Source organism: Bombyx mandarina, chromosome 23 (assembly GCF_030267445.1).
Source record: "Bombyx mandarina strain Sakado chromosome 23, ASM3026744v2".
Taxonomy (NCBI): Eukaryota; Metazoa; Arthropoda; class Insecta; order Lepidoptera; family Bombycidae; genus Bombyx; species Bombyx mandarina.
Genome location: NC_143229.1, coordinates 8,928,684 through 8,954,119, shown reverse-complemented (window position 1 = coordinate 8,954,119; position 25,436 = coordinate 8,928,684). Strand labels below are relative to the sequence as shown.

Below are 25,436 nucleotides of genomic sequence, written 5' to 3'. Positions count from 1 at the left end.
GTACTCCGTTCTTTAGGCTAGAGATACAAAACCCTGTTAAAATCTCTGTTCGGATCAGGTCGAGTGGAAAACGTTCTTACTGAATTTTTAGCCTAATATAATACAATAAAGAACCAATCACATCCAAAATTACTTCAATAAGAGAATTTTTCTCTTAAAAACATTATTATTTGTTCGAAAATACCGGAGTTTAAATAAAACGATTCATAACTCAGAATCTCCTTACGTTCATACTTCAATACTTCAGATACCGACGAGTTCTGATAGCTTAACTTGACCCTTGGCAGATTGTAAGTCGTCCATAACCTATTTTATGGCAATATCAAGTCGGCATTTTGGGCCGGTTGCGTTTTACTCGAACCTCAAGGGACTATAAAGATCAAGACAGGCGATAAGTTGCGACCTTTAGTCCTATGCTACCAACATTATAAGTTGGTCAGTTTTATGGAAATTACCTACAAGTTTAGTGTCTTTTTTTACTTATTCTATGATATATATTTTTTTTAGTTTAGATGTGCGGACGAGCTCACAGTCCACTTGATGTTAAGTGGTTACTGGAGCCCATAGACATCTACAACGTGAATGCGCCACACACTTTGAAATATAAGTTCTAAGGCCTCAAGTATAGTTACAACGGCTGCCCCACCCTTCAAACCGAAACGCATTACTGCTTTACGGCAGAAATACGTGGGGCGGTGGTACCTACCCGTGCGGACTCGCAAGAAGTCCTACCATCAGTGAGAATTAATTATTAATCACAGCTCTAGAATCTCTAAGAATAGTACCAGTATAATTGTACTTAATAATCAATCTTCATATTATAGACACATATAAAATATTCATTGTGCGATAAGAGAATGCAAATCCGTCGACTAAAGTTAAATTGTTTCGTAATTGAAAGCTAAGCGCTTGACCGTACCTGCAGTGCTTATGAATTCAGTGAGACTTTTGCTCGTTCACCGTTATGAGCAGCACATCGTAGCTTCGTAATCTGCGTAAAGCCTTTTAATCTGACCCCGTCCAACGCAAAGAAGTATTTGCATTTCAAATTTCGGATTACACAGTTATCCGTGTATAATTGCGTAAAATTACGTCAGAAAGTCAAGCGAATCCAATGTTATTTATTGGAACGAAATTTCTTATGGGACGATGCGAAGGGGTACCCTAACCGGGAAAAAACGTCAGTAACGTAAGATTTTTATTTTTTATGTATAGTCTTAGTATGATGGCTATACAGTGTCTAATGTATAGTCTACATTTTTTTTTTTTTTTTTTTTTTTTTTTCTTTGTATAATATTTTTATATATTTTTTATAAATCATTGTGAGTAAAATAAAGTTGATAACTTAGTAAAGTAGTTTATTATTTATTTTTATCAATAAAAAATCATAATAAAAAATGTATACCCGAATAATTATTTTCTTTATACCTCGAATAGAACTTAAAATTAATATTTTTATAATAAGGAACTTCGTTCCTATCCGATGTCCCACGACACCGCACGTCTTTTTTTTAATTTGAACTTTGCCATAGTTCAACGCGTTCGTTTCAGGTCTCTTTGAATATTCTCATATGGAATTCAACGCAGAGCGCGGGGCGCTTGTTGACGCAGAAGAGGGAAGCGGAACGAGCACAACTGTGAAAGCCGACGACCCTTCTCTAGCCGACATGACTCGAGCCGCCCTTTCAATATTACTGAAAAATGACAAAGGATTTTTCTTGCTTATTGAAGGTCCGTTCAGTTTCACTTAGAAGAATACAAGTAATATGTGTCAAAGGTTTTTTTTTATAAAAGAAAAACATTGTAGTATGTACTGTTTAATGAAAACTTATTCGTTCTAGGCGGACGTATAGACCACGCTCATCACTACAATAATCCGTACAGAGCTCTCGATGAAACGTTAGAGTTAGAAACCGCATTATTGGCTGCACTAGAGAGGGTAAATCCGGCGGAAACTTTGATCGTAGTAACCGCCGATCACGGTCACGTAATGACCTTTGGCGGTCAAGCAACGCCAAGAGGACATCCTGTCTTGGGTAAGATCAACTTTCACGAAAATATGAACATCAAAATGTAATAAATCGTTTTCCGGGTATCAAAGGTACATAATATTGCCCAAGAAATATTTCCGCTTGTATTGTCCGATATAATAGATGTGGTTTTATCGAAAATGTAATTTGATGAAATCTTAAAGGTGCTGACACAGTAATATCGGACATAGATGGACTACGATACACGACTTTGTTGTACGGAACTGGACCTGGTCATTCGGAACCTAGAGCGTTGCCGTTCAATTCAAGTAGTTCAACAAATCAAGCGGATGCGGTCCACGCTGCAGCTGTTCCAAGACAATGGGCTACGCATGGTGGCGAGGACGTACCAATATACGCATTAGGTATATATACAGCATCAAATTTTGTAAACGATGAATTTCGTATAAGTAAAACGATTGAAACATTCACCACAGGTCCGATGGCTACAATTTTATTTGCTGGAGTTGTAGAACAAAGCTACATACCTCATGCCATAGCATATGCAGCTTGTTTGGCGCATCACGCAAAGCGCTGTCAAGAAAAAATCAACTTTACGCAACCTTTAATTAAAGTAAGCATCAAGAATATTTTAATAGTGTTTTTTTATTTCACACAGCTAAAAATACTTGATACTGCAATTAGCACATTCAATAAATAATTTTGGGTCTTTTATAAACTATTCAAACCAGAACATGATTCAGACGAGTTCATGAATAATTTATAATTAGTACCTTTGTAAAATGTTAATTATAGTTTTTATTAAAATAAACTATTCGTTCTGCAGGAAAAAGTAGCAAAATGCGTTCCGCCCGAAGTAAGTAGTGTTTCTGCGGCGGAAGACGTGAGAATCGACAATCCGAGTGGCCGTCGCATCGTGGTCGCGTCGAGCGTCATGTCCGACGAACGTGTACCGCGTTCTGCCGCTCCGCTTATCGCTACGCTTCTCACGGAACGCTACCTTATCTTAAGCATACTTAAATTGGTCGGATTCTTACGGATCGCTCGTTTTATCTTAGGCCTATAATATCAATATCTATAAATAAATACGATATAATAAAACATCAGTGAAACAAACGACACGGTTACGATTTGGTATCATTTATTGTTTGTTTAAACGTTCAATACGTGTGCCGCTCGATGTATTATGATGTAATGTGTACAAATTATGTGTTGTATATAGACAGAGAGGAAATTGTAAATAATTCGAGATGTAAATAAAAATATTCATTATTTTACTTGTACTTTTATTGAGTCAATAGTTACACTTTAATAATATTTGTAGTTGTTTATTTATTTATTCAAATTCATGCACAATATAATCCCTAAAGCATTCTGTACCAGTCAACTAAGGCTGGTGTAGAGTTCAGTTCTGCGGTAGGTTTTGCTTTACTGTGAAAAAGGAACAACAATAAAAATTAAATTTCAAATAAATATACATATCGACGCTTGAAAGGCAAACGTGACTAAGCGACAATAACCGCTTTGTACATAAATTATAGGCAATAACCGTATTCGACGCACAAAAAAAAAAATTTCTAGGTTTATTAAAATCATTTCAATCCTACAGCTAGATTAGTTAAAATAGATTTTTTTTCAGGTATTTCAACTTTAAATTAGTCTACTGTAAAGTTCACGCATTGTCGCTTAGTCACGTTTGCCTTTCAAGCGTCGATATTATTATGCACAATAATACATAAACACAAAACACACAGTATGCATACGTACACACGTATATCGAAGGGTGAAAGGCAAATAATAAAACTTGGCAAATATTTGGTTTAAGCAAAATATTTGCAAATTTAGAGCCAGCCAGGTGTTAAAGTGTGTCTTAAAGTTTAAAATTTGCATAAAATATCATAACTATAAAGCATCTTCAGCTAAAGCTATTTCAATGGAGTGTAAGCTTAATAGAAGATCAATTAAAAACATCGAACTGTTGATGCTAATACCAAATAAGACGCACCTTTGATATATAGCCATTCGTCCCTTTAAATACATTAATGGTAAGTTTAAAAAAAGTGGTCTCTTTAAAAACAATGATTACTGTATTCGTTATTTCTGCTATAACATGCATTATTGATCTAATTGAGTTGAAACTTTACAGTGTTACTGTTGACATATTATATTATACTACCGGAATTTTTAGTTACTACCTATGTCGGGAATTTATCAACCGGCCACAATATCGTCTCTATTAAAGTCGAGGAACAACTATTAAAACAATTCAGACAGGAAAAGACAGGAGACTGGTTACAACAAATCTAAACGTGACACTTAAATGTTTGTTTTATTGTGACATGGAAAAAAAAACATAAATAATATTACATTAGACATTTATTATTAAAAAGCTACATTTTATCATTATCGAAAAGCAACCAGAGAATCTTATTTTTACGAACACATCTTACGCTCTTAGGATAACTCGAACAAATAGAATTGATTCAGTTTACTCGATAAATTCAGAAACGGATTTAATCACGTAGAAAACATTTTTTTGAAAGTTAAACACAGTTCATAAGATAAGGACACTAAATAGACGGTTGAATGAGCTTACGGTTCATTTGATGTTAAGTGGTTACTGTAATTTATTGACAGTGTGAGCACCACCGCCCATCTAGAGATAAATCTCACTCTCAATATATAACTAGTCAGGTCATAAGTATTGTCACACAGTAAAAACTTTTCTTTTAGAATGCTGGCCACAAAAAAGTTTATTGAATTCGAATTTCGAATTGTTCATGAAAAATAAAAATGTATACTTTTAGAATTTTACTCATTTTTAAATATGGAGTGGACGCTTAAAGAAGACCGTGTTGCGGTTATTGCGTTGCATCGTTGCGGTTACGCGCCAATTCAAATTTTTAACATACTGAAAAATTTGAATATAACCAAAAGATTCGTTTATCGTACCATCAAACGATACAATGAAGACTCTAGTGTAGATGACAGGTCAAGAAGTGGTCGCCCTCGGTCTGTTAGGACTCCAGCAGTGATAAAAGCTGTGAAGGCGCGAATTCAAAGAAATCCCAAACGTAAGCAGAAACTGTTGGCCCTTCAGATGGGGTTAAGCAGAACCACGGTGAAAAGGGTGTTAAATGAAGACTTAGGGCTTCGGGCATATCGAAGAAAAACAGGACATCGTTTGAATGCTCGTCTAATGGACCTGAGACTCAAGAGATGCCGCGATTTGTTGAAGCGGTACGCGGGAAAAAAATATCGGGAAATTCTTTTTTCGGATGAAAAAAATTTTACCGTAGAAGAGAGCTACAACAAACAAAATGATAAGGTGTACGCACACAGTAGTGAAGAAGCGAGCAACCGTATTCCGCGTGTCCAATGAGGTCATTTTCCATCCTCGCTCATGGTATGGTTGGGAGTTTCTTATTGGGGCTTAACAGAGGTATATTTTTGTGAGAAAGGTGTAAAAACGAATGCAGTTGTGTATCAAAATACAGTCCTGACGAACCTTGTGGAACCTGTTTCTCATACCATGTTCAATAATAGGCACTGGGTATTCCAACAAGATTCGGCGCCAGCTCATAGAGCGAAGAGCACACAAGACTGGCTGGCGGCGCGTGAAATCGACTTCATCCGGCACGAAGACTGGCCCTCCTCCAGTCCAGATTTGAATCCGTTAGATTACAAGATATGGCAGCACTTGGAGGAAAAGGCGTGCTCAAAGCCTCATCCCAATTTGGAGTCACTCAAGACATCCTTTATTAAGGCAGCCGCCGATATTGACATGGACCTCGTTCGTGCTGCGATAGACGACTGGCCGCGCAGATTGAAGGCCTGTATTCAAAATCACGGAGGTCATTTTGAATAAACTTTAGTGTCATAAGAATCTATGTTTTGTTAAGTTCATTTTGGTATATGAATAGTTACATAATGAATAAACTTGTTTCAATTATTTTACATTAAACATGTGACAGAATTTATGACCTGACTAGGTATATATGCTGTTTAAACTCTCAGAACGCACTACTGCTTCGCGGCCAAAACATGCTGGTTTGTCGTATTGATCCGTGCTGGCTTACAATACGTCCTACCAGTAATTATGCAAGGACTATTATTATTATTATTTTTTATTGCTTAGATGGGTGGACGAGCTCACACAGCCCACCTGGTGTTAGGAGCCCATAGATATCCACAACGTAAATGCGCCACCCACTTTGAGATATAAGTTCTAAGGTATCAAGTATAGTTACAACGGCTGCCCCACTCTTCAAACCGAAACGCATTACTGCTTCACGGCAGAAATAGGCAGGGTAGTGGTGAGTGATTCTCCGAACCCTAAATTTTCGATGTCTTGAGGTTTATTTTTGTAACTTACTGACAAATCAGTCTGCAGTTAATTTTAAAACATACCTCAGATTATTGCATATCTTGCACAAGCTATTTTTTTTTAATAATTTTTATTTAAATATTTCAAAAAAATATTTAGTAGTTCTTCTGACTAATATGGTGTGTCCGTAACCCAGTTTCTTGAACATTAGTAACAATAACATTATTTCTTATTCATAAATTGATGTGAATTATAATTATTACGAAAGAATATTAGTTGTTTCTTTACACCAAAAAAAATGGTACTAATATTTACGATTGTTTATTTATAAATAAAAAAATAATGAGTGTCCGGCACAAAAGTCTGATTCATATTCACGCGCTTCACTCGAACGTACCCAGCTAAATACGAAACATCAGGCGACCCCTCCTCGCGCTGGCGGTAGCCAGTGGCTCGGCTCGCGACGTAACGTGTGGCTGGTTCGTGTCGTCGCGGAGATATAAAGGTAAATATCTGATTCATATAGCCTTGGTACACCTGTGTTTCTGATTAGTATTTATGTTCGTTTTTATAATGAAGGTAAATGGTTTTCAAACTTGAATCTGCGGGAAATATAATGCCATTGGGGAACAGAAACCTATGTATAAATAACAATCCTTAATTGCATGTGATGATTTATCGATGTTAATGGGCAAAATTCTGATTGAAATGTGTCTGATTCATATGGTAAAATACCATATTAATCAGAATATCACACATATTGTTAATGAAACGTTACATTGGGGACACGTTACGCCTGTAACAAGTCATTTCGTATGAACCTAATGACAATTACATGTCTAAAAACAGTAGCTGTAAATTTCGCAGCAGTCCTAATAACGTCAAATATTGTAATAATTGATATTGTCAAGTGCCATATCATGCTGTGATTGACTAGATTTAGATGTTATGATAAGCATCGTGTGCATTTACTGTGATTTTAATAAATAATTGACTGATTTTTCTATCTAGAATTTGATTTCTATCCCTAATTCTGATTCATATGGTCCCAAAAATTTTAATGCTAGTTAACTCGGAAACCATTTTATCAAAAAGTGTGCCTTTTTCAGACATTGTATTTTAGGTTATCATCTTTGGTAAAAATATGTTTTATAAGCTTAAATGTGAAAAAAAAATAGGCCATATGAATCAGACAAAGAACGCAATTTCGGAGAAACACTCTGCTACCTACCCGTGCGGACTCACAAGAGGTCCTACCATCAGTAATTACGCAAATTATAATTTTGCGGACTTGATTTTTGTTACATGATGTTATTTCTTCACTGCGAAAGTCAATGGTGAACATTTGTTGAGTACGTATTTCACTAGATTGCTACCCGCCTGAGATTCGAACACCGGTGCATCGCTCCACACGAATGTACCGGACGTCTTATCCTTTAGGCCACGACGACTTCAAATTTAAATTACTCGCGGGTTTGATTTTTATCACAAAATATTATTCTTTCATCGTGGAAGTTATTCCTGAACGTATCTATTAGTAAAAAAAAAACTTACTTACTAGAAAAGAATTAGTACACCTCGACAGAATACTAAGAATTTTAATCAAGTTTCTGAATACGTTAAGGAATCGAAACCAGACTTCTTAGTAGTCAGAGTCAACCGGTTGACCAACATATCGGTCGAACTTGTAATATTTAGTAGCTCTTATTGAAGTTGAAATAAAAACAAATAAATGTAACATTCAGTATGTGCGACAGGCTTCACGTCTCGGCTTTGTGTGGCAACCCTAATACTAACGCTTTGTTTACAGTTGAAAATTGTACACAAAATACCTCTATATAGAAAAAGGCTTTTCACCGAGAAATGACTAATGGTATTGAAAAATTATTTTCGGGGATGAAAATTTATCTGCTTGGCTTATTGTTCTCGACGACACATTGTCGTTTTATTTGACAGTTTTAATGGTAGATAATATATTATAGAACATATATTCTTCACTATTATTTTATTAAAAAAAGTCAATGCCGAAAATTTACGGGCGATGAACCTTGATGAGACCCAGAAATTATTAATGTTATTGAAAATGCTATATAACAGCCCTTGTAAGTTCGTCCACAGAAACGACGGCTCTCAATATTCTAATGTTAAAATGCTAATTAACTCCTCACAAATGAATACAGTATTCATATCTTATGTTCGCTTTGTTAAGCGACATTCGCGTTTAGCTTTAACTCATAAGTTTAATTGCAAGTGTTTGACAAACATTTGGCAAAATCATTCATTTACTTCAATATTTACCTCAAGATATATTGAAATATAAAGATTTGGATTAAAATTTTATCGAGTTAGTAAAAAAGGACTATACTGTGCTAATTTAGACAAAAATAATCTGGTACTCGCGCATGCTAAAAAAAACCAATGCATTCTATGTGACCATTCTAACCGGCGCCATCTAGGCGGGCTTCGGATAGCCTGCCGACCGAGAGGGCTGGTGGTCGTGGCGCCGACGACCGCCAGTCCGGCGTCCCGAGGGGGAGGGTGATGGGAGAGATGTGCTCCGCACTAAACGCTTCACTTTCCCCCCTTTGGCTTTTCATGAGTTTTGTCTCATGCGAGGTTTGGACGTTGGTTGTTGAGAGACAGGAGGTTTTAGTCGGTTCGACTCCGACATGCCCCGCCCTCCATCCCCAGTGAAGGGTGGAAGTCCGGCGATTTCCTCCTGACAAAAAAAAAAAAAAAAAATGCATTCTATGTATTAATATTTTTGAAGTGAAACTTAAGACTGTTACTCATAGCTTGAGTTCCCCCCTTGGCTGAGCCTTTGCTCGCCCACCTGTCCTGGTGAAACTGGAAAGGCCTCCGGGCCACTAGTAATCCGTCAACACAAAAAATATACCTATTTGAGTAATTTGCTAAATTCTCGCTTCCGAGAATCACATAATTTCGCAAGCCCTACAATAACAAAAGGATTTCTATTGTTATTCTAATATTTGATGCGAGGAAAAATGACATGGAACACAAATATAATTGAGTGAATTTTGAGGTTTACTTAAACCAGTACAAAAACAAGGTTTGCGTTTGCACCCTACGTTGATATAAGTAAGTAAACGTTCTCGCTGAGAGCGTGTTTTATAAAGTCGCATAAGCCTCGGTGAAATTTCCACAGAAAGAGGTGTTTTAAGGCGGCAGCTCATATAAGCGCCACGAAATTGCTGTACCACTGAAAAGTAATCCTTTGGAGTTCGCTACACGGAAAATATCGTTGGAGCCCGTAATGGCACGTGGCAAAAGAAACTTGAATGTCATTAGCCCGGAAGGCCGTGTGTAATATTTCCTACATAGATTTCATTTTTAAGTAATTCAAATGAAATCCGTAAACCATATTGTACAAGTTTACTACATTACTAAAAAAATGTCTAGCTCTTGACCGGATCTGAACAAAAATTATGTGAGATTCTAATTCAATTTCATATTACAATATTTTACAATGGTTACGTAAACCTATAGATTTAGCAATGTGGATGCCGCTATCCACCTTGAGACACGAAGTCAAAATCTCAACTGTCTCAATTGTACAACATTTAGTTAAAAAGCGAGCTATTCGACGCCATTTGTCATATAAATACGCAAAATTCATTTCGTTAGATTTTTTAAATTTATTAATATTTCATGTATGTAGCGACGAACATTCGATAAAAACTAGAAATAAAAGTTAGTTTGTACACCTATAATATATGATATTTAAAAAATTTATAACTCGTTCCTGGTCCGGGGAATTTTCGTCGTATCCTCATTACTAAGGATAGGAACCACACCTATGTAAGTCTTTCAATGAAGACCGGTCCGCTGCGAGATGGTCCGCCTTTTGGATGCTGCCTCCAACTTTCCTCTTTATAGTGTCCTATATTAGTGTTCACTATGCTAATGGTGCCCTGCCTTTGGCACGTTGCTATTTCATTTGACCAAGAATGAGAAGCTTTTCCAAACTATGCCCCGGAGACCGCATGATATATCCGATAAAGCTGAGTGTTCGACCTTGGCAAACTTTGGAGAGCCGTCTTGTGATATGGAGTTTTTAGCATTTATTGATCCTCATGGCATGCACAGCATCCTTCTCCAGCATCCACTAGGACATAATTTATTATAGTAAAAATCCTTATTTTGAATCCCAATTTTCAGAAGTTTCATAAAATAAGTACATGTCTTAATAACGAAGGCTTGTCGAATAGTCAACGATTATCCACACGAAAGAAAACGTGTGGGTTTGTAATTGTGTTCCGCAGCAGTAGTACATAACAGATATTTTCTCAGAAATGGAGACAGATGGTAATTTACAAAAAATTTATTTCGCAAATAAATTAAAACTACTTTTAAGTTCAGTTCTCCGTGATCACGAAAACTGGAAAGCATTCGAAACCTCAAAAGTAATATAACGACATTAAGAAAGGCGAGATTAAACGGAAATAATGGTTTTAATTCATTTTATATAATTTAATGAGCACAGATACATTCGTATGCAGTGATGTACTTACATACCTATTTAGGAAAAAAAGCAAGCGAAGAAGGTTTTATCAAATTCTTCTCAATCGTTGGGTCGATCTGCATTCAGAATGACCCCTCCGCTGCAAAAATCGGTAGAGTGGTGGTATCCTCCCATGCGGGCTCGTAGTACAGGGAGTGCTATCGGTAATCGCAATTGATTGAGTAAATGCGAAATGTATTGTACATCAACATGGTTAATGGATGATCCTGACATAATTTTACGTACGCGAAAACGTCACGTAACAAAGTATTATTAACTAGAAAAGTGTCAGTGAAGCCAACATGTTCTTATTACTACTAAAAACGAGTTCTACTAAGCCTGTGACAAGATTGGATAAATTCTGTCGCCGTATGACCTTATCAAAAATAAATATCATATAACATATTTCAAAGAACACGTCCACGTGTTAGTAAATTCAGGACTTTATTAGGTGAACTCACGATCCATAAGATAAAAGATAAGCATTTTTTTATACTAATTTTTCTCCCGCTTTTCATTCACATAACAAGATTTCCTCTTTACATGGGTTAATATAATAAATATCAAAGAGTAACAAAGTCACCGAAACGTTTTAAAATGAATGATTTTTAGTTAAAAAAACGTTTTGCAGCATGCCGTCTTTGATGAAGTAACTGATTAGTTTAGTTGATGTATTTTTGAGACAAGTTTGCTAAGCTCTGTCTAACGCTGTTCCAAAAATAGAATTTATTCGAGTATTATTCTCTTTGTTATACAACGAATTAATACATCAAAAAGAAAACGGGCCATTTGAAATTACGGTGGAATTTCCTATCACTAACAGTAATGTGTCTGGACAATGGTTTTACAATTTGCAGAATTTTACTCAAATCAGAAAGGACAATTACATTATTGAAAAGGTTTGCAGACAATAAACCATAAAAATATCTAAATTCCTATATTGGCTTGGCTGTATCCCTGACATTTATAATGTTCATGATTGAAGATAGTTCCTGTGGCGGTTTGATCGCATGTCTTAGAAGGTAAAAACATGTACATCTTACTACGATTATCAGTGTCACAAAAAAATAAACAATAAGTAACAGAAAATAAATAATATTTACAAAACTAACAAAATACGCTTTTATAGAAAATCCAACTAAAAAATAGAAAATAAATTTTAATAAATTCGAATTAAAAATAGTGTAAGAAAAAATTATTTTATTGTAAAAAAGCGTGGGGTGCTTTTCATGATATTATCAAAATAACCCTTCTACTCATATCTGTTCATAAAATATAACTACTGATATAATAGCCGGCAAACTTCTTGAGCATTTGTCGACGTAGTGGGGGTAAGTTCGCGCATGGTACACTCACGTGCAAAAACATTATTTACTCTGCGTCATAATGCTATTAAATTATGAAAATCAACATATTATGTATTTATTTATATATTTATTAGAACATCAACAAAAAATATAGGTTAATAATTGTAATAATTTAATCTTGGGGTAAAATAGATATTCCTTCTATTAAGTCAAAACTAGAGCTGTTGCCAGGTCTTGGTTCAGTTGAAGCGAAGCTGGTATTTGTAATTTTTTTTCGTTATCCTAATCTTGACCATCATCATCATCACTGTTTTCATCACCCGAGTCGCTATCATCGTGATAAGTCGACATAGGGCTCATTGGTGTAGTTTACAACTCGGTCGGTTCGGTCTTCTTTTTTGTCTATAATTAATGATTTTTTGGAGATATTCGATTCGTAGTAATCGAATGTTACTTTTTTCAATTACCAGCTTCCGATTACTTTCTGTTTTTTTTTTCCATCTGAAGCCTAGCTCTTTCATAATTCGTCGTAAGCTTCATTCCGAGCCACTCACTACTCACTGATATTTTTCTTGCTTCCGAAGTCTGTTTTACTTTTTCCATATCATTCTTCCCCTGTTTTATAATGAAGCAATATACGTCGTACACATTTTTTCTACCCTTTCTTTTGAATACTACACCAGTTTGTCGCGGCATAGTGTATTTTTTATAAAAAATCAACAAACACTCAACATATAGCAATGGCAACAAAGTCAACAAGTAATTATAACAAATAACTTAACGATGAATAACGATAGACTTTTCACTGTACGCTAGCGTACTTTTGGGAGCAAGCGGAACGAGGGCGCGGTGCGGGACGCAAGGTTCGATTGATCTACCAATAACGCGCTCGATACGATTTCCCCTGCCGTTGCGCCTCACCCTCACTACCAAAGTGATCTAAAATTCGGTTCTGCGCAGTCAAGGTCATTTGCTCAAGAAGTTTGCCGGTTACTATACCACACGCTTTTTTTTACAATAAAATCATTTTTTCTTACACTATTTGTAATTCAAATTAATAAAAATTTATTTTCTGTTTTTTAGTTGGATTTTCTATAAAAGCATAATATATTTTGTTAGTTTTTTTTAAACTATTATTTATTTTTAATTTTTTAGTTGAATTTAACTTTTTTCAATTTGGTTTTTTTTTCAAAATAGTGTTCAAAGAATCCTTTACAAGCATACATATATTACGTCCGAAGCTAATAAAAGCGTATTAACAAAGAAGAATTACGTAACATTATGCTATTCATCGACTAATATCCACAATCGGGTTCTACCAACAATTAGAAATCTATATTCAACAATACGTATGTACGTGCAACGTTTTCTGAATGGGTGGTTTTTGCCCTCACTCATTCGGCCCTGAACTAAAAATTCTATTTTCCCTCATATTTTTTTCACCATGTTTACTCTGGCATCTCTCGAGTTTCCTAGTCAGTCCGACAGAAGCACCCGCCGCCTGCGGACGTGCTCATCGACCACTCAATCGCCCGGCCATTGTTCGCCTGGTTTTATTGTTAGCCCGGCCTTTGTTCACCCGGCTTTTGTTCGTGGCACATCTGCCGACAAAGTGTGTTCCTGGAAGTGTTTGTTTTGTTTTGGTTTATTTTTGTAGTTTCCTTTTTTTTTGTTGTTCTTTCTTTTTCCTGCAGTAATTGTGCCGCATCGCCACCTGTGTTCAATCGAACCGCTAAGTACCGAGAAGTTGGGGCCTCGCCGCAAGGCGAGTGTGTTTAAGACCCGGGACAGCCCCACCTGGGTCAGACATCATGGAAGCTCTATTTACAGAATTCCTCCGACTTCGCCACCCTAAGCTCACTTCTGAGTTTCTGGCTTTCAAGGCCGATCACGCCGTGAGCCCTCTCGCGGATTCCGCCGTGCTCGTCGCTTCCGCGTCGTACACCGCAGCGTCCGCCATGCCTGCCGCTCCCGCGTCGCCTATACTAGTGGGTAAAACTGCTGCGTCGTCCGCCGTGACCGCCGCTCCCCTGGCGCGATCATCCGCGGGTTCCGTAGGGTCCGACGGACGTCCTGCATCTGCCCGTAGGTCGCCTGCTCCCGAGCCTGCTGCCTCCTCGTCCTCCGACTCTGACTCGGACATGGAGGTCGACCTCGCCCCCGCCTCATCGACGGATGGATTCACCTTGGTAAAGGGTAAGAAGCGCGCTGCGGAATCCCGAGCTCCCGCGGCCGCTAAAATTAGTAAAGCCGCGAACGCGTCGCGCCCTCGCCCTCCGACTCCCGTCGCTCCCCCTGCCCGTGCCACACCGTCGCCGCGTCCAGTGGCACAAAATAAAACTCAGACCCCTCCCCCGGTAATCCTTCAAGAGAAGGCAGCTTGGGACCGAGTTTCCCTGGCCCTTCAGGCCAAAAAAATTAATTTTATCAGCGCTCGTAACCTCGCGAATGGGATTCAAATTAAGGTAACGACACCCGACGACCATAGGGCCCTCTCAAGCTACCTCCGAAAGGAGCGTATAAGTTTCCACACTTATACGCTTCAGGAGGAGCGTGAACTTCGCGCGGTCATACGCGGCATCCCAAAGGAATTAGATGCCGATCTCGTCAAGGCCGACCTTCTAGAACAAGGTCTGCCGGTCAATTCCGTGCACCGCATGCACACAGGACGCGGGAGGGAGCCATACAATATGGTTCTCGTCGCTCTCCAGCCTACCCCCGAGGGCAAGCAAATTTTCAACATACGAACAGTCTGTAGGCTTTCTGGAATAACCGTCGAAACCCCTCATAAAAAAGGCACTCCGAGCCAGTGCCATAACTGTCAGTTGTACGGGCACTCTTCCCGTAATTGTCACGCGCGCTCCCGATGCGTCAAGTGTTTGGGCGATCACGCCACGAGCCTTTGCACTCGCGATCAAAAAACCGCTACGGAACCGCCTAGCTGCGTCCTGTGCCGAACACAGGGTCACCCCGCGAATTACCGTGGTTGCCCCCGAGCCCCTAAAATAAATCGCCGCGTCGCCCGCCAAAACCGCCTCCGAGCTTTCGGCCCAGACATCAAAGCCACGGCACCCTCTGTGCCGAAGGCTAAGCCTGCTTTCGTGCCGGCGTCGGTGCCCAGCGTCTCGGCCTGGGCTAAACCGTTGCCGTACACGAACACGGCTACAACTCTCTCCCCCGCGACTCATCCCACCCCCGCGATACGTCCCTCCCCCGCGACTCGTCCCTCTCCCGCGACCTGCCCTCCGACCGCGTCCGACAATCTCGCTCTAGCGATCGACTTTTTTCAGTCGATCAACTTTGATCGCGTTAATGCTTTGGGCGACGCCATCCGCGCCGCCTCCACTGCACAACACTTTATCGCCGTTGTGCAAGAATACGCTGACGTATACGCGTCGTTAAATACGTACGTCCTCCCCTCACTCCGCCGGTAATCAATGGCGTACATAAGTAGAATCAAGCCCCTATCCGTAACGATAGGATTTTTTAACGCTTACGGTCTCGCAAATCAACGTGATCAGGTTTGTGATTTTTTGCGTGACCATCAAATTGACATCTTTTTGGTGCAGGAGACCCTGCTTAAGCCCGCGCGCCGCGACCCTAAAATCGCGAACTACAACATGGTTAGGAACGACAGGCTCACTGCTCGTGGTGGTGGTACCGTCATTTACTATAGAAGAGCCCTGCATTGCGTCCCACTCGACCCCCCCGCGCTTTCTAACATCGAAGCATCAGTATGCCGAATCTCACTGACTGGACACGCGCCGATCGTTATCGCGTCCGTTTATCTTCCTCCGGATAAAATTGTTCTAAGTAGTGATATTGAGGCGCTGCTCGGAATGGGAAGCTCTGTCATTCTGGCGGGTGACCTAAATTGTAAACACGTCAGGTGGAACTCTCACACCTCAACCCCTAATGGCAGGCGCCTCGACGCGTTAGTAGATGATCTCGCCTTCGATATCGTCGCTCCGCTGACCCCGACTCACTACCCGCTAAATATCGCGCATCGCCCGGATATACTCGACATAGCGTTATTAAAAAACGTAACTCTGCGCTTACATTCGATTGAAGTAGTTTCAGAGTTAGATTCAGACCATCGTCCCGTCATTATGAAGCTCGGTCGCGCTCCCGATTCCGTTCCCGTCACGAGGACTGTGGTGGATTGGCACACGCTGGGCATCAGCCTGGCTGAATCTGATCCACCATCGCTTCCGTTTAGTCCGGACTCTATCCCGTCTCCTCAGGATACCGCTGAAGCCATAGACATCGTTACGTCACACATCACCTCGACATTAGATAGGTCATCGAAACAAGTTGTAGCGGAGGACTTCCTTCACCGCTTCAAATTGTCCTACGATATTAGGGAGCTCCTAAGAGCTAAGAACGCCTCAATACGCGCCTACGACAGGTATCCTACCGCAGAAAATCGTATTCGAATGCGTGCCCTACAACGCGACGTAAAGTCTCGCATCGCCGAAGTCCGAGATGCCAGATGGTCTGATTTCTTAGAAGGACTCGCGCCCTCCCAAAGGTCTTACTACCGCTTAGCTCGTACTCTCAAATCGGATACGGTAGTAACTATGCCCCCCCTCGTAGGCCCCTCAGGCCGACTCGCGGCGTTCGATGATGACGAAAAAGCAGAGCTGCTGGCCGATACATTGCAAGCCCAGTGCATGCCCAGCATTCAACCCGCAGTCCCTGTTCATGTAGAACTAGTAGACAGTGAGGTAGAACGCAGAGCCTCCTTGCCACCCTTGGACGCGTTACCGCCCGTCACCTCAATGGAAGTTAAAGACCTGATCAAAGACCTACGTCCTCGCAAGGCTCCCGGTTCCGACGGTATATCTAACCGCGTTATTAAACTTCTACCCATCCAACTCATCGTGATGTTGGCATCTATTTTCAATGCCGCTATGGCGAACTGTATCTTTCCCGCGGTGTGGAAAGAAGCGGACGTTATCGGCATACACAAACCCGGTAAACCAAAAAATAATCCGACGAGTTATCGCCCGATTAGCCTCCTCATGTCTCTAGGCAAACTGTATGAGCGTCTGCTCTACAAACGCCTCAGAGACTTCGTCTCATCCAAGGGCATTCTCATCGATGAACAATTCGGATTCCGTGCAAATCACTCATGCGTACAACAGGTGCACCGCCTCACGGAGCACATTCTTGTGGGACTTAATCGACCAAAACCGTTATACACGGGAGCTCTCTTCTTCGACGTCGCAAAAGCGTTCGACAAAGTCTGGCACAACGGTTTGATTTTCAAACTATTCAACATGGGCGTGCCGGATAGTCTCGTGCTCATCATACGGGACTTCTTGTCGAACCGCTCTTTTCGATATCGAGTAGAGGGAACCCGCTCCTCCCCTCGACCACTCACGGCTGGAGTGCCGCAAGGCTCCGTTCTCTCACCGCTCTTATTTAGTTTATTTATTAATGATATTCCCCGGTCGCCGCCGACCCAGCTAGCCTTATTCGCTGACGACACAACCGTTTACTACTCAAGTAGAAACAAGTCCCTAATCGCGAGTAAACTCCAGAGCGCAGCGTTAGCCCTCGGACAGTGGTTCCGAAAATGGCGCATAGACATCAACCCGGCGAAAAGCACAGCAGTGTTATTTCAAAGGGGAAACTCACCGCTTATTTCCTCCCGCATTAGGAGGAGAAATATCACTCCCCCGATCACCCTCTTCGGCCAACCTATACCCTGGGTCAGGAAGGTTAAGTACCTGGGAGTCACCCTGGATGCATCCATGACATTCCGCCCACACATAAAAACAGTCCGCGACCGTGCCGCATTCATTCTCAGCAGACTCTATCCCATGATATGTAAGCGGAGTAAAATGTCCCTTCGGAACAAGGTGACACTTTACAAAACTTGCATAAGGCCCATCATGACTTACGCGAGTGTGGTGTTCGCTCACGCGGCCCGCACACACATAGACACCCTCCAATCCCTACAATCTCGCTTTTGCAGGTTAGCCGTCGGGGCTCCGTGGTTCGTGAGGAACGTTGACCTACACGACGACCTGGGCCTTGAATCAATCCAGAAATACATGAAGTCAGCGTCGGAACGATACTTCGATAAGGCTATGCGTCATGATAATCGCCTTATCGTTGCCGCCGCTGACTACGCACCGAATCCTGATCATGCAGAAGCCAGTCACCGTCGACGCCCTAGACACGTCCTTACGGATCCATCAGATCCAATAACCTTTGCATTAGATGCCTTCAGCTCTAATACTAGGAGCAGGCTTAGGGACCCCAGTAACCGTACTCGTCGAACTCGACAAAGAGGTCGACGTGCAACCTAGCCCATGCATCAGCCCGCTGAGTTTCTCGCCGGATCTTCTCAGCGGGTCGCGATTCCGATCCGGTAGTAGATTCATTCGCGAAGCAATTGCTCTTGAGTTGTTAGGTCTCCTTCGGAGGCGCTCGGGCAGCTGTTAGCAAATCCCACCCCTCCTGGCTGAGCCTTTGCTCGCCCACCTGTCCTGGTGAAACTGGAAAGGCCTTCGGGCCACCAGTAATCTCTCAATCATAAAAAAAAAAAAAAAAAAAAAAAAAAAAGTTTCCTAGTAATAAATAGGGCGGACGTGAGTAAGGATAGGATCGGGTAGTCGGAGAAAATAGTATCGTACTTACAGATTTGATTTTGTTAGGGCAATAGTTATGTTTATTGCTGGCTGGTGATTGGCATGTAGGTTTGGAATAAATGTGGTTTCGCGTCACTTACAAAGCGGATTTTGAAATGGTTACTGACTATTCTTCGCTAGGTAGCTTAACTACATAGTTTGGCTTGAGTGATATTAAAACATTGAACTCATAAAAGATCACTCATTAATATGTTTATGTCTCTGTATATACGTTGTACAAACTGTGTACATTCATTCTTGGCATATCATAAAAGGTTTCAGCCTTTATTGTCGTAGAAAAATAGATAAAATCCAAGTCATAATTCATACATTTGGCCCAATAAGAGAGCGTGATCAATAAATAAATTTAAAATATTTATATAAAATCATGTTTGGAAAGTTAAAGACATTTCTTTTCAAAGTCTGGAAATTTTTTATTCTAATGATATCAGCGATTACACAAGCTCGTTATCAACTTTTAACTAGTCATCATTAGAACAACTCCAGTGATCCATACTCTTTATAGTAAATTGATAAAAGTCAAATTTAGAATTCCTTAGACCTTAAATTAGTGTTATTGGAAACACATTCAATCAAATTGAAACTTTACTTTGATTTAATGCTGATTTTCTTTATCATAGTCAATATATTTTTAATTTTTTTAAATAATGCTGCGTGATTTAAACAGTCCGTAATCAAATTATTATACACGAGAGCATTCAATATCGAGTATTAAGTGGCAAAAGGGACAATTTTATTGTAGTAATAGTTCTATGAATTTATGTAAGGAAAATACATTCCCGTGAAAATGAGTCCTATATTATATAATATCCTTCTGTCCGCAGCTTCGCCTGCGTGCACTACACTTTATATTGCGTAGACAAAGACCTATCTCAGTAGTGAGACGAAAGGCAACTTATATTCTTTCCCAGGGATCAAACTATTTCTATTCCGAATCTCATCAGGATCGGTACAGTAGTTTGGGCGTGAAAATTTAACAGAGAGAATGTATTTTCTATTTACAATATTATTTATCAATATTTGTAAATTCTAACGACAGTATACAATTAAATAAAACGTTATCTTTCTTTATAGCGCGCTATTTTAATGAAACACATCTATTTGTGTTATATTCCAAATGCATAAAAACTCGCTTAGTAGTTCGAAAAATGTGCAGGAATTAAAAAAACAGACAGAAAATAATTCTGTAAATCACTACTTTATGTTCTATAACTGTTTTTTTAGTTAGTTTACATTTAGTTAACACTTTTTCTTTTTTCAATACTTTTATTCAACTGATTTAATTTATTATGTATGTAGGTATAAATTAATTTTGATATTCATAAATTTATGAATAGTAAATTTGATTGGAATTAGTATAAAAAGCCAAGGTAAGAAAATGGTGGTAGATATGTTGTGTATACAGATAAATGTATACTTATTTAGAATATAAATAATTATTTACATAATTAAGACGAATGATTCTTGCAATATGTAACTACTATACCTATAGTTTACATTAATTATTACGTCCTACTGGTGGTAGGACCTCTTGAGAGTCCGTGCGGGTAGGTGACACCACCCTGCCTATTTCTGCCGTGAAGCAGTAATGCGTTTCGGTTTGAAGGGTGGGGCAGCCGTTGTAACTTCGGACCTTAGAACTTATATTTCAAGGTGGGTGGCGCATTTATGTTGTAGATGTCTATGGGCTCCAGTAACCACTTAAAACAAGGTGGGCTGTGAGCTCGCCCAGCCATCTAAGCAATAAAAAAAGTACAGTCAAGAGTACTGCCGTAACAAAGACTACAAAGTTGCGAGATATAGACACTAAACATAGAAGATAATATACAACATTAGCTGCCGAAAATAGTACTCTTGAACTTCAATCTACCAAATTAAATATAGGCCAATGGATAAGTCATAGGGATATAGTTTCAATCAGTCTATATGTATGTTGTGTTAATCCTAATGAGGTTTGAATCTACACGTTTGTTTACTGATAGTGAAACATGGATTACTCAACACACATGGTGTCTAACTGTCAATAAGTTTAATCATTTCGGTAAATTTATCTTTAAATTTAACCTTGCTTAAAAACTAAATCGCAGAAATCCTGACAACTTTGAAAAGTTGATAATAGTAGGTAATAATAATAGGGAGAAGACCGCGTGATATATCACCTACCTGTTAGTCAAAACTGAAGGCATCACTCACCCGTATGCCTTTACCTGAAGCTTACCTGAAGCATTAAAGACTGAAGGGATGAAGATATTGACTCAGAAGAAGAAGACCATAGGAAGTTCATATTATCATTATGAACTTCAACTATAAAATAAAATATACAAATTATACTCTTATCTCTTATCAAGTAAATACATTTCAGTATTGAATTTAGTAGATATAAATGAGGTTCCAAAATTATCTGAACAAACTCTGGCAGAGTGTATTATATTTGAGCGAGACTTCGAATTCCAGTAACACCTCAAAAACGGGTAGATTGATTTTTAGTATACTTCTTACTATAACTTCTACTATATTAAAATTTTGATGCCTAAAATTTGTTAAAGTACACTACAATACTATAATATATACTACCAATAAACAGCATGGAACTTACTGGTAATTTTAAACAGTAAACTAATCTCGCGTTGTTATTATAATCGAAGTTTAAATGCTCTATATTTCCGTTTCCTACGTAATCACGGACAAATAAGCTTCTATGTCGTTAATATTTTAATATTATGCTAGCTACATTAACTTTTTTATAGTAATTTATTAATATATTGTGTGTAAGTCTCTTTACATATAAAAATAAAACTATCTTGAGGTCTGGAAGTATGTTTGGCTTGAATTTTCACCTTCACAATAAGAGGATCGCATATCTCAGATACGCAGCCAATATCTTTTCCATTAAAAGTATGGTAGATCATTTAAGTTCAACGACGTCTCGTACCTACCGGAATCATTGGGTTTACCAAAATGTAAATGGTAATTTAATAAAAAAACAACCATGTTCAACATCCTTATTTATAAGTACATATGTAAAAAAGGAAAATATTTCATCATTGTCCTATTCTTGTGTTTTAATCACAAAATATATTAGCTAATTACGTCTACGACTTTTTAAATCATAAATAAAATAGTGGTCATAATCTTTTTTCTGAACTAATTGTACGAAATAGCAACGTATAACAAACGATTTATTAGAATTAATTCATTGATCGCTCCTGCATTAAGTATCAAAAATAAAACAAAACGAATGAATCTGTGTTTGCTATAAAACTCTAACTAATTGATTATATTTGTGTGATATTATGTGCTTCCCTGTTATGGCTCGTTTTAGTGATATCTTCCCAATATATAAACGTATTATTGTGTGTTTTTGTTCATGATATTGCCGTCAGCGTTTATCCGATTCACTTGAAACTTGATACAGTTGCTGTTGGCACTTCAGAGGGGATTTTTATCACTATACTACAAACGTATCACGTATAGTGTTGTTTACGATTAACGAGCTGAGTTGCTATTGTTTCACTAGTTTAAAGAAAAAAAAGGCCACACTTCAAAGGAAACGCACAAAAGGGAACGCCAATTTCAGGCCCAAAGTGGACAATAGATTATAGAAAAAATACTTAGTGCATTAATTTTGGCATAAATAATTATGCATTTACTTTCTACGAAATGAGCGCCACTACGGTTCACAATAAGTAGTTTAAAAAAGTAACTCTATTGAAAAAACAAGGTTTTTTATTTTTGCGTGACAAATATTGCCAGCCTCAAAACCATATTTTAAGCATTATCAGTAATCAATCAATTTTAATCGATTATAAACACATAAAATAACTTCAAAGACGTACCCATTGGATTTTACTGGTATTATTATTTAAAAACAACAAAAACAAAAACATAAAAAAAAATGAGTATTCGTAAAAAAAGATTAAGAAAAATAAATCAATTCTCGGTTATTTAAAAAAGTAATTCATATATCGATTCAATGTAATATATTTTTCGCTATACTGACAACACTGAATTTAATCTGACTGACACCACTGAGGATATAGCCACGGAATAGATAAATAAGGTTTATCTATTCCGTGGATATAACCACTACGTTTAACTGACTGACGACACTTCGCTTGCTGCTTACGTTCAAAATGAATGTGTTTTAATTTTTCTTCGGTTTATTTTATTGGCTTGGACGTAGATTGGGCAAGATATCAATCAAATATATGCCCTTTTGTGCTATTTTTAGATGATTTACTAATTGTGTATGAAGATGAAGAAAATATAGATATTTAAAGTAGCATGGGTGTTTTTTTTACCCTAATAACTACAATTGGATAAAGATACATTAGGAATATATCTCAGCATATCTCTTATCATAATCCATAAATTAAACATTAAGAAAACAAAAGTTCTTGAAGTATCTCACAATCCGAAACTTACTTAGTAATTTACCTCAAAACGATTTTTTTTTATAAAAGTGGCGTCAATTTCAATATATTTTTTAGATATCCAATACACTTAAGAATTTGAATCACTCAATTTTTATAGTAATATTTGATGTCCATCTTGGGCCCAGCATACTATGGAGAGTGGGCATTCCACTTTTGGTTAAGTTTTATAGTTCGGCCCATTTCTTGTCTGCAAAGGGATTGGTATTATGTATGACGGCGCCAGCGATGGCTGAGCGGCAGTTCCGTCATCATTCATATTCCGTGGAACTGAGTTTATTGCAATAATAGTCAATAAAACCTTATGAATAATAATTATTGAAACTCTCAACAAATAATTTGCACAATGACAGGGTAAACCGACAGTTTCGTTCCGACTGACTGACTGGACTGATTGGTTGTGACTGAGTGAGAATGTTGATAACCTTGAGAAGCTAGTTTAGCTTCACCCTAACGTGTAGGTGAGCTCACGGTGTTCAAACCGGAGTATTGCTAACACTAGCTACACTCACACTAGCCCTAAGAAGAGCAGTGCTTCGCAGAATTCACCACCGGATCGGACAAGCGACCCCCTGAGAAGATCCGGCGAGAAACTCAGTGGGCTGTGTCTATAGGTTAATTCTCTCGTTGAGCACTTCGTCGCAAGCGACGGGTTCAACGAAGACGGTGACCGGTGTTTGTGGTACCTAAAAACACCGTTGATGGATCGGCAGGATCCATAATGACGTATTTTGGGCAAAGAGACGACTCTGTCCACGTACCGCTATTTTATACTCTGGCGTTACGGCGACTACGCTACATTTTTGTAATATTTTTATTAAAACAAAATTTTATCATTAGTTGGTAGCTAAACGAAACGCAGCACGATTCCCGAGAAATGACAGCACAATTGCGATATCGTCGAAACTCGGCTAACTTCGTGCTACGACAGAGCCTAGCTATGAAGGCGTGTAGACGCCAACCAGCCTTCTTGAAGAGCGGTGCCTCCATCCTGAGAACTGTCATTTGTTTTCGTTTGCTAACGTCAAGAGAAAATTTCTAAATTGTTCTAAGACAACAACCATGATTGGTATAATACTCAATATTTTTCTTAGCCCGATCACCCTATTCGCTCCTACGATGTCTGACGATGGTATTAATAAATGTGGCTTTTCCGACATATTATTATATGCTGACTTTCTGACACATGCTTTAACTGTACATCTACTGTACCTAGCTGTATACAACGTCTGTTACGGAAGAAATCGCTGAAGTAGAATCGAGTTCCTGTATCGTAAAACTTGGTTTAGTCTGGCAAGGTTTTTTGCACGATACCGGAATGAGCGTCCCTTTTAGTGCCATCCCCTTCGAAGCAAAAAGGCTGTATCTCTTTATAAAGGTGACATTTTTGACGAGGATTTATGACAGTCACCATAAATCAAGAAGAAAATTCCATAAGTGATTAACTCGCAGCGAGTTTTTTCTTTATGTAGAAAAGAAAGAGTAACGTAAGACGTTATTCTTAATTCGCGAAGAAATTAGAGCACATACTTACAGATTAAATTTTGTTAAAGTAATGGAATTACATATCAAATAATGTGATGCTTGGCTAATTATTTTGTAGGTATGCTTATGTGAGGTTTTTATTTTTATTTTTAAGGTGAATAGACCAAACTAAATGAGTACATAAAATATTCCTAAAATTATTAGTTTGCCTATAATCGAGATGCTCAATATTTTTGGAATAGCTGTGTTGTATTGTGCATTGCATGCCTATTATTGTCAAAAGAAAATTAAGTTCATACGAATTTTAAATTGGCAAAATCTTTTAGTTCGCCAAGTTTTTAACAAATTATTTTAAATGATTTACCTATGTGCTTTTTTTAAGGCTTTCCAACAAATAATATTAAACTAGTATAATAAGTAGCATTTTGCGTGTGAACTAATTCAGGGCAATTACAGAAAAAAATACCAGTCGTATTAATCCTACTGTGCTTTATTAAGTATATAATTAACAATATAGAACAATTGTAATTAATTAGTCATAAAACGAAATTTAAAATTTAAATGAATTCACTATTGCGAGTTCAATTTAAATTTAAATGAATGAATGGTATTTTTGCGTGTACTTTATAAAATTTATAAATTATATATCAGGTACTCTATTTCAACAACAAGATTATTTTTGCGAAAAAAATAATGAATTACAACATTT

General features: G+C 38.4%; 2 protein-coding genes across 3 annotated transcripts in view; both read left to right on the top strand.

The window, feature by feature from the left end:
* LOC114245602 (alkaline phosphatase) overlaps window positions 1-3,266 on the top strand; it is a 63,797-nt gene extending 60,531 nt beyond the window's left edge. For both annotated transcript variants that reach the window (XM_089737555.1, XM_028177832.2), the window contains exons 8-12: window positions 1,552-1,731; window positions 1,842-2,036; window positions 2,195-2,395; window positions 2,468-2,604; window positions 2,818-3,266. In XM_089737555.1, coding sequence (XP_089593681.1) covers window positions 1,552-1,731; window positions 1,842-2,036; window positions 2,195-2,395; window positions 2,468-2,604; window positions 2,818-3,057 — 953 coding nt within the window. In that variant the 3' untranslated portion in view covers window positions 3,058-3,266. The remainder of the gene's footprint in view (window positions 1-1,551; window positions 1,732-1,841; window positions 2,037-2,194; window positions 2,396-2,467; window positions 2,605-2,817) is intronic.
* Window positions 3,267-13,622: 10,356 nt separating this feature from the next.
* On the top strand, window positions 13,623-15,581 carry LOC149500169 (uncharacterized). The gene has a single exon (XM_089737466.1). The coding sequence runs from the start codon at window positions 13,959-13,961 to the stop codon at window positions 15,579-15,581; it is 1,623 nt and encodes a 540-aa protein (XP_089593592.1). The 5' UTR covers window positions 13,623-13,958.
* Window positions 15,582-25,436: the final 9,855 nt, after the last annotated feature.

Bases quoted from the DNA above. Each gene is read 5' to 3' on its own strand.
- LOC149500169 (XM_089737466.1), top strand. From the start codon at position 13,959: ATGGAAGCTCTATTTACAGAATTCCTCCGACTTCGCCACCCTAAGCTC.